At 57.0% G+C, this 9,821-nt stretch overlaps 1 protein-coding gene across 1 annotated transcript; it reads left to right on the top strand.

Moving 5' to 3' along the window:
• Positions 1-13: 13 nt before the first annotated feature.
• POLE4 (DNA polymerase epsilon 4, accessory subunit) lies at positions 14-2,521 on the top strand. The gene is made up of 4 exons (XM_063294404.1): positions 14-220; positions 862-946; positions 1,649-1,690; positions 2,422-2,521. Exons 1-4 carry the CDS (start codon positions 14-16, stop codon positions 2,433-2,435), a joined length of 348 nt encoding a protein of 115 aa, XP_063150474.1. The 3' UTR covers positions 2,436-2,521.
• The last annotated feature ends 7,300 nt before the right edge of the window (positions 2,522-9,821 follow it).

Here is a 9,821-nt window from a genome sequence, read left to right as displayed (position 1 = left end):
CCCGGGTGGCAAGATGGCTGCGCCCGCAACGGCGGCGGCGGGAGGAAGCGCCGCGGCTCCGGAGGAACTCGAGGCAGCGGCCGCCGGCTCCGCGCCGGCGGCGGCGGCGCCTTCGCGTCCGGGGCGGCTGCCGCTGGCTCGCGTGAAGGCGCTGGTGAAGGCCGACCCGGACGTCAGCCTGGCCAGCCAGGAGGCGGTCTTCATCTTGGCGCGCGCCGCGGTGAGTGGGCGGGGCCTCCCCAGGCCAATCGGGGGCCGGCCTGCCTCCACGGGGCGGGCGTTCCCGCGCAAATTGCTCGGGGCGCCAGGGGGCGCCGCTCGCTCGCTCGCTCGCTCGCTCGGCAGCACAGCCGAAGCATACCCGCGCGAGCCTCGGAGCCTGGGATGGGGCACCACCCGGAAATCCTGGCTGAGCACTGGGCGAGGAGCACCCCACGAAGGGCGGGAGCATGGGGGAACAATTGCTGCAGAGTCCAACCCTGAGCGGCAGAGATTCTCCTCTGTTGGAAGCTGGGACTCTTGGCCAGTGGCTCCTACCCTGCTCAGCCTACCTTACAGGGAGGTGGTTGTGCCTGCCAACCGGCAAAGGCATGCTGGGCGCAGGGTTTGGTGGGCAAAGAAGGGCAGAGAGGCGGGAGCTCCCTTGCAGGGCCGGGGGGGGGGGAGGCATACCCGAGTGCGTTGGGGCCACCCTTTGCTGGGTTTGGGGGTGGGCTCAGAGGCTGGGAAAGGCTCCCTTTCATCAGTGCATCCCCCGACAGTTAGGGACCACCGCCTTTGGCCTCTGCGGGGGAAGCGGATCAGTGTTCCTGGGGTCCCTTGGCTGACCCGCTCTCACCCTGCCCCATTCTGCCTCCCCAGGAGTTATTTGTGGAGACCATCGCCAAGGACGCCTTCGTCCACACCCAGCACGGGAAGAGGAAGACCCTCCAGAGGAAGGACCTGGGTGGGTCCTGGCGGCTTCTCCTCCTCCCCCATGCCAAGGGACCCGCAGCTGTTCGGGGAGCCTGGAAGGACGGGGTTTCCGCGGCTCAGCCAAGCAGCCCAAGCCACTGCTGCAGTGGGGCCAGCCTGAACTCAGCCCCCATTTGGGGAGGGGGTGGAGGGGAAGGTGCCGTCTGGAGGGGGTGGGCAAGAGACACCCGCCTTCTCAGCTTCTCGCGGTTTTCCAGTGCCAGCGAAATGGGCTTGATTTGTGGGTTGATCATCTGTGCAGGCTGCCTGGCTCTCCCCCGAATGGATCTGAGCCATGGCAAAAAGTCAGGACTCTGGTGGCACCTTTTCCCACCCACTGATTGCCACTCATGAGAGCGTCAGGCTTTTAGTAACATTGGTGGGTCGGAAAAGATGCTACTTCTGACTTAACAGATCATTTGTTCTTCATTTTCTTTCAAGTTTTATTGCTGCTTTTGGCTTTTTTGTTTTGGGCTGTGGTGGGATGAGGGCTTTGAAGTATATTTTAATTTTTTTTTCTTTTCTTACCATGATTTTTTAAAAAGATTTGTGCTTCCCCTCCCCCCATACAGTGGATGTTTTTATTATATTTCTACTTTGTTGTGAGCCTCCTGGAGTCAAAATGATTCAACAGCATACCAAGGAACAGTAAATAATAATTTTTAAAAACGGGTGTTGTTTTTCCCTTCTGCAGACAATGCCATTGAAGAGCTGGATGAGTTTGCCTTTCTGGAAGGTAGGAAGCTTTCGGTGCATTGGGTGCTCTGCCTGACTTGAAAGAAAATACGTTTTCTTGTGTTTAAAGTCCTGATCAGCCAAGGAAACCTTCAGGGTGGGGGGTGAGTTTTGCGATTGATGGCTTTATTAAATGCTTTTCCAGGGTCTTTCAGTCACTGTGTTTTTGGGGGGCGGGATAAGAAAGGAGCATAAGTAATCGGTTTCCAGAGAGGGTTGGATGGATTATTCACGGAGGCTGTGGGGATGAAGGGCTCTTAGCCTGGATGGCTGTGGGGCCGCCCCTGAAGGCCATCTGCTGGGAGACCGGTGGGCTTCCTCAGGCCACTGGGAGGACGGGCTGATGGGCTACGTGGTCCAGGGGTCCCCTCCAGCAGGGCCCGGCTTCTGCTCTTACATTAATATTGCAGGGCTGGAATTTGGTGCTGTCATTCTTTTCCAGAAGCAGGGAGGAAGGAGACAAATTGCTGGGGGAACCTGTGGGACCTGGGCAGGCCCAGCTCCATAACCTGTTGGGTGTTTGCCCTTCTTCCTTGCCACTGTTTGTGCCAGTTCGGGATGCTGCGGGTCAGAACCTGAATAAACTTTCCAAGAATTTCAGTGGTGCAGGTGGAATAACAACAGAGTACAAGTCCTGTATTCTAATGGAGGCAGTGCAGAGATAAATAGTTGCCAAAGAGAAAATTGGGCAAAACTCTCAAAAATGTGTTTTTTGGGGCGGTGGGTCTCCAGGAACGCTGGACTGACCAGTTTTGAAGACGAATCCCTGGAAGGAACAAACGTGACTTTCCCGAGGAGACGGATGCCTCCCTCCGGCCTTCTGCTGAAAACGCTCCGGAAGACTGCTTTGTATATACACCGGCCGTGGGGATTTGTATAGAGTGTGTATGCTGTGTATTTTCTCTTAATACATTAATCTTTTTCCATACCAGTTTTACGTTGCTCCAAAATGAGTCCGTGGGAATTCACAAGCTGTGAGACCCGCTCTCCTGTGCCCAGATCCGAAGCAAGTGACGTTTCTTTGGGTCGGGCACCTCGGCCCAGCTGCCGCCTGCTTCCTCCTCTCCCTGCCTTGGGGCTTCTCTCTGGGCGGCAGCAAGCAAGACGCGCCCCAGGGCAGATTTTCTCTGCCTCTGCTGGGACTGTTAGTGCTGGCAGGAAAACTGATTCGGGGTGGTGGTGGTGGGGAGGGTGCTCTCTGTTCTGGAGGAAGATGGGCACGCTGCTGCTGCCCTCGAAGCCGGGATACTGCTGGCAAAAGGAAGTGGTGCCATCTCATCCAGTTCTGCCCATAGGGAAAGTGCCTGGCCACTTTCTGCAGCCTAATTTCCACCAAATGGAACAGGACGTAGGTTACCCGGTTGTGGGGGTCCCTCAGCTTTGAAGCGGTCCCCAAGAAAGAGCTTTGCTCTGGTGCAGAAGGGGGCCTGGTCTTTTCTGGTGGCAAAGTGAGAGAGAGGAGGAAAGAAGAGCCTGAAGGGGTGCAGCTTTGCTGCCAGCCTTGGCATAGCCGCACCCCGGCTCTTGTCTTGCTGGGGGGCGGCAGAGAGGTGGGGAAAGAGCCAGGAGACGGGGTCCATGGGGTGGGCGTTGCTGGACTGGCATTGAGTCGCACACAAAGGAAAGCATGGGTGCCCGGCCTCCAGGTTCTCCCCTCCCTCCCTGCGTCTCCAGTTTTAGTGCTGGTGAAGGGGTGGGGGTCTGTCTGTCGCAGAAGGTGTGAAACGGGGCAGCCGTGGTGGTGTTGGGAGGGCTGACGTTCTCTCTTGTTTAACTGCAGAGAGACCAGATGGTGCCCTCCAAGGTGGCAAGGGTAGCCGTGCTCGTTTATGGCAGTGTTTTCCAAACTTGGCAACTTTAAGACAAGTGGACTTCAACTCCCAGAATTCCCCAGTCTCCAAGTTTGGAAAACACTGGTTTCCAGTAGCAAAAAATCCGGAGGAGTCGGGAGTGCCTTTCCCGAGTCACAAATTTGATTCAAAGGTAGAAGCTCACGAAAGCTGGCCGATGGGACACCGCCTTTTATTCCGTTCCATTTATTCCGTTCGGCCTGTCTGTCTCCTGGGCAAGGCCCCTGAAGCTCGGGACATCCTGCCACCGCAAAGATCAGAGCAACTGAGGAGAAGGCCAGTCCTGGGCAGCTGTAGGAGAAGACCCGCAGGGCTGTCTGCGTTTAAAAGTTCCTGACTTTGTGACTCCATAGCGCATTCAGCTGGCGTTTTTATTCAGGGCATGCTTCCCTCTAAGCACGGGGCAAGGCCGCCGGAGGGCCCTGCTTGCCCGCGCAGCCTCGGGCTGGGGCATCTTGTGGGGAGCTGCCCTCGGTTTTTGGAAATAGGGGGGAAAATTCCATCCCGCGTAAAACGGGACAATCCCCAAATCAAAGAGCTGTTTAAAATTAGGGACTGGGATCAGAGTTTCTTAAAGGGCCGGGAGTGCAAAGTCCTTCAGTGAGGGTGCGTAGGCGGGAGGGAAGGTTTGGGGAACCCCCATTTGCTGGGCTGGGGTGCTGCTGCTCCCCCCTGGGAAGGCAGGGGCACTGGCCAGAGGCCCCAGGGAGGGGGGAGGCGGGGGGTCCTCTCGCTCATCTGCATTTTAAAGCTGCCTGAGCCCACTGGAATCCCCTTTTCCCTCCTCATCTGTCCGCGATCAAAGAGGCGCTTCCCGCCCCCGCGGCCTGCCATCCCCACTCGAAAGGCGGGCGAGGCCCCCCGGGGCGCGCAGACCCCCGGCCCCTGGGAAGGCTTTGAAGTCGGGCGGCCCCCACCGCCCCGCCGCCTGGGGGTCTTGAGGTGGCTCCAGGACCGGCCGCCCCCCCCCCGTGGCCCCCGGTATAAATCCCCCGGACCGACGCGGGCTCGGAGCCGGGACGTGCCCAGGGAAGGATGCGGCTCGCGGCCTGGCTGGCCTGCCTCGCCGGCCTCCTGGGTAAGTCCCCTCGCCCACGCTCGCTCCCCCGCCGGGGAGACGGGGCCCGGCGAGCAGCGCCGCCCGGCGAGGCTGCGGCAGGGAGCAGGCAGGACCGCGGGGCGCCTCGGAGCCGAGCGCGGCGGCTTCCCGGCCGGCAGCCTCTGGCGGCGAGGAAGGCGGCGGGGCAGCCCGGCTGGACCGCGGCCGCCCCCCTTCCGACCCGATTTCTATGCCGAGGGAGGGGCTCCCGCCTGTAGGAAAAAAGGAATCCTGCGTCTTTATACGATCCAAATAAAATGGCACGGTGCCAGCAGAAAGGGGAGCTGGGGCAAGCGGCAGGGAGGACCGAGGGTTTCAGCCGTGAGGTCTGCTCTTCAACGTCAGTGTCCAGAAACTGCTGTGCACCATGGGCGCGGCTTTCTCAGGGCAAGGACCGCAGCCCCCTCGGCTTGGCCGGGGTCAGAAGTCCAGCAGGAGGATGCCACAAGCCTCTGGAGGAAAAACTGCAGAATTTCTGCTGGCCTGTTAGAGAGGAAAACGTGGCTGTGGGGGACAGCCTGCCAAAGTCCTCCCTAACTCTTCCCTGAATTGCCCCCCAAATCCCCCCTCCCCGCAGGCCATGAATTCGGGATTTCTGCCCCCAGGTGCTGGAGCGTCCGGCTGGCCACAAGGCGGCCGAAACCTCGTGGCTGAGCGAAGCTGCTGTAAGAGGCAGAGGCGCCTGGTCTACCTGGGCCCCGGTGAGTTGGGCGGCGCCGATCCCGGTGAACCGGACGCATCCTCCGTTTTGCTCCTGGTGGTTCTTTGACCAACTTATCTCCCTCTCTCCTGCCTATAATCCTGTGTGTGTGTGTGTGGAGCATCTGAAGTATCCTCAAAGGAGAAAGATCAAAACCTTCCTCCCCCAAACTCATTTATTGCCCGCATAAAGAATAGAGAAAAGCGGGAGAGAACTGAAGGGCTTGGTACTGTGTCAGCTAAGTTCAAAATACTGTAGTCCAGTGTCTCTCAACCTGGGCCGCTTTAAGGTGGGTGGACTTCGACTCCCAGAATTCCCCAGCCAGCAATGCTGGCTGGGGAATTCTGGGAGTCGAAGTCCACCCACCTTAAAGCGGCCCAGGTTGAGAGACAGTGCTGTAGTCAACAAACATCTGCTGAGCCTCTATTTTAAGCCTTCCACAATACGCAAGCTTGCTAGCGTTTCTTTTACCCAGCTTGGGCTGGTCCATAAAATCATGAAGAGTCGGAAGCGACTGAACAAATAAACGACAACAACAAAAGGCTGAAAGAAAAACTCTCCAAACGAAGATACGGAAATGTGGTGCTTGTTTATTCATCCACCGCTTGAATGTGTTCCCCGGGTGGAAATGCCACCGGTCAATTCCGAGAGAAGAGAACCACTGGCTTTCCTTTTTGCATGGGGCCCCAGACGTGTGGCCTTTGAGTTTCGACTTAGCAGATTTTGGGGAGGACGCCCCTTGAAATCCCCACGTTCTTCTCTCCCTCCACCTTCTCTGCCCCGGAGCCCCCCACCTCTTTGGGCACAGCAATACCAGAGGCGGGGAAAGAATCCTTGGGTCTCTTTTGGGGAACTTGGGAGACCTCAGAAAACGCACAAGGGCTCTCTTCCTCCTCGCCAGACGTAAAGTCTGGGGGCGGCTTCCTCCATGGGGCCGGGCAGGCAGAGGGTCCCGCGAGAGCAGATCCTTGGCCACTGCTTTGGAATTCGGGTGGCCTTTGCCCCGTGGCCAGGGGGCAGGAGGGAGAACTTGAGGGAGATCCAGTGGAGAGCCGGGCAGCTGCTTTGGATCTTGGCACCTGAGTCCCCAGGTGCTCCGTGACCAGCCTGCCCCAAGAAGGAGCCCTCAGAAGTGCCAGGCTGCAACTCCCATGACTCACAGCCAGTGCCCCTGATGGGAGAGGTAGTGGAAGAGGGAGGAAGGTCGGGGCTGCGCCTTGGGACGGAAAGAGGATCCTTGGGGTTAGAAGGGCAGCAGGGCCCGTGTTTGTACGAAGGCCATGACCAGCCCCCAAATCCAGCCCCCTCAAGGCTGAAAGCCGAAGCTCTCTAGGGCCCAGCATCACCACTGCAAGGAACATCCGAGTGTGCCCGGATGGGATGCCCATAGAGCGCTGGGCAGCCGGGTGGGGAAGGCCTTGCTAACATTCTGCCCTGGCTGGGGTCATGCCTGAAGGGGGCGGCCTCCCTCCCCCCCGCCCCCGGTGGTGGCCTTCCAAAAGAGCCAGGACGGCCACCTGCCGGGGATGTTGCAGGGGTTGGACTAGGTGGCCTCCAGGCCTCTCTCTCGCCCCGTGTTTGCGTTTGCTCTGCCCTGTTGGGTCCTCTCTGGTGGGCCGTGACTTGCCCATCACCAGCCTGGGGCTGATGGTCCCGCAAACACTCACAGAAGGACACAGGGTTGCTGGGGGGGGGAGTGAAAGGGGGACCCAGATGCTCTTTTGGCTGGGGGGGCCCAAGGCCGCTGAGATCTCTGCGGGGGCCGGAGGGTTCCCCCCCCCCGCTTCTCCCCCCACCCCTTGACCAAAGGAAGGGGATCTGTGCCTCCAGGGATAATGGGGCCCCTTTTTTGGCGGGGGTGCGGGAGACCGCAAACAAATCAGGACCACTATTGTTCCTCAAGCCTTTTGTGCCCAGGACTGCCAAGCGCTCTGTTGTTGGGGGGGGTTTCCTTCCTGCCTGTGCCCCCTTCCCAAGAGCTTCCCACAGCTGCCTGTGGCTCTTCCTGCGGTTCTCCCCCCCACGCCGGTTTTTGTGTATTTGACTTTCTGCAGGTAATTGCTTGTCTCCCCCGCCCCCTGTTTGCTAATCTAAGACCCTGGTAATTCCTGCAAGGCTGACACCTTTTCCCCTGACTCCGATTCCATGCAGCCTCTTTCCCTCTTCACTGGGCTCCGTTAGTCGGGGAAAAATCTGTTTTTGTTCTTGGATTATGCCCAGTTTTGGAATTGTTATTATATTGAGATAATAACAGTAACAATATGGAAACTATTAATGCAGCTTCTTGTCACGTGTATTGCATGTGGTGTGTGTGTGTGTTTATGTGTGTGTGTGGTGTGCATGGATGCCCAAGAGATAGCATTTCTCATCTGGGTGACATTTCCAGAAATGTTCGAGACAAGTCCTGCTGTTCAAGAAACTGATTATGTAGCCAAGTGGGTGGTGTTTTATCTTCCTACTTTGGTATTTTGGTGCTGAATTATAATTATTGCTGCTCTAGGGTAATAGTTCTCTGTCTGTGGTTCCAGGCTACAAATGGCTTTGAGAATTAGATTCTAGCACAAGGCCATTTGGAAAAAACAGAAATGGGGGGAATGGGGTTGAGCCATATGGGAGAACCAGCTGTCTGGGAACGCTGAAACGCAGGCAGCGTATTTTACAGACATGCACCTTATTGTTTACTTCATTTATTTTGTATGGCATAGCAGAATACAGCATTATTGCATAAGCATTATTGTTTATAACAGTAGACAGTATATATTGTCATTATATTATTGTATATTATATTATAATTATATATAAACATTATTGTTTACTGATCTGTTGTTTGAGCTACATAAATGGAGAATTTTGCCAGGGGAAAAATGCCAAGTCCAGTGTGACCGCTTCTGATTTTGGAATTAGGCATGACTCCATGCCCAGCCTGTCTTACAGGGGGGTTGTAAAAACAAAAGTGGCAAAACCTGTCATGTAATTCTTGGAGAAGAAGAGGGATGCAAACTGGAATAATACTGGGGAGAGATGGAGGGGGTGGCAGGGTTGATGCTTGTCCTGCTAGTGGGTGGACTTGAATCTAGTAGCCTTTACTGTGTTCCAACAGGTTTCCCTCCCTTCTTCACTAAACCTTTGGAAAAACTGAGCTGGGTTTGAGGGGTGTCTCCAGAAGACACCCACACCAAACCGCTGCAAGACTGCCACTGGCTGGGTGCATGAACTCTGCTAAGCCATAGCTCCTTTTAACCATGGTTTGATAGACAAGCCATAATGGTTGGAATGACCTGTAATGCTAAGGCACTGATCACAGCTTGCTGCAAAACAGCCGGATTCCCATGCTGCACACAAGCCATACAGTGCTTGCTTTGCGCTTGCCTTGGGGCCCAAGCAGGGTGGCACAGAAACCCTGGTTTATGGTGTAGCCTGATGTGTGCACCCAGGCCAATACGGATCAGTCTGCCAACATGTTTTTGCCATGGTGGCCAGCTGGTAGCCCAGGGGTTGTGGGAGGCTCACGCCAAGGTCCATGCAAAGAGGTATCACGGAGTAGAGATTAAGAGAGGTACGGAGGGGGGGAGCACCCAAACGGTGTCCCTTCAGACCACTCGGAGCCCCTAATATCTGGGGCCTTTGCCACTTCCTATACGTTTTCAAACGATGCTGTGCGGGCTGTAAAAAGCACAATATCTGCAGGTGGTTTGATGGGACACCTCATTAGGGGCTGGCGGCTGCCAAGAATGCTCAGCTAGCATCGAATGAAGACCTCGTCCTTGGCGCGCTGCCAGGTGTCCAGATGTTGGGCGAGGGAGTTCGTCTTGTTCTCTCATCTTGCACATGGTCCCAGAGCTAGGAAGGTGGGACGTGAAGGTGACTTTAAGGTGCCACCCTTCTGAGCACGGTGTGACAGCTGATCTTAGTCTGCAAAGGGGAAGAAGCCGACACACCCCTGTCGCTCCTCGCCTTTCCTTCCGCAGGATAGCACAGCTCTGGTTAAAGGGTGGCCTAGGATGGCTTCGGGCACCTGGAACCCTTGCTGGCTGCAACGTCGGTGTGGGGTTGCGGTAGTTTCGGAGGCTCTGAAAGAGCCTTGTGGGGCAGGGCGAGGCCAGGCCTGGACAGGCACCTCTTTGTTTCCCCCTCAGAACTTTTGGGCAGCCCCACGACAGTTGATGTGGGGATGTGCAGGAGCCTCTGTGGCAGGGGCAGCTCCATGGCTCCAGGATATCCAGGTCTCCCCAGACAGCCCTCTGTGCTGGACTTCCATCAAACCCCGAAGGTGAGGTTTCATTTCCAGGGGTGCCCAGTGGGCTCACAGCCCCCCCTTCCTGACGTGGCCCTTAGCTGCCTGGGGTCAGCCAGCCCTGCCAGTCTTGAAGTCCCCCCGCAGTTGCACCCTTGGCCCTGTCCTGGCCAGCTGGGTGCAAAGCCTGCGTGGGGCTGCTTGGTGCCCTATAGCCCAGGAGAGGCATCTTGTGCCAGGCGAGGCCAC

Source organism: Candoia aspera, chromosome 1 (assembly GCF_035149785.1).
Source record: "Candoia aspera isolate rCanAsp1 chromosome 1, rCanAsp1.hap2, whole genome shotgun sequence".
Classification (NCBI taxonomy): domain Eukaryota; kingdom Metazoa; phylum Chordata; class Lepidosauria; order Squamata; family Boidae; genus Candoia; species Candoia aspera.
The sequence above is the reverse complement of the archived record's forward strand: the minus strand, read 5'-3'. Positions and strand labels throughout refer to the sequence as shown.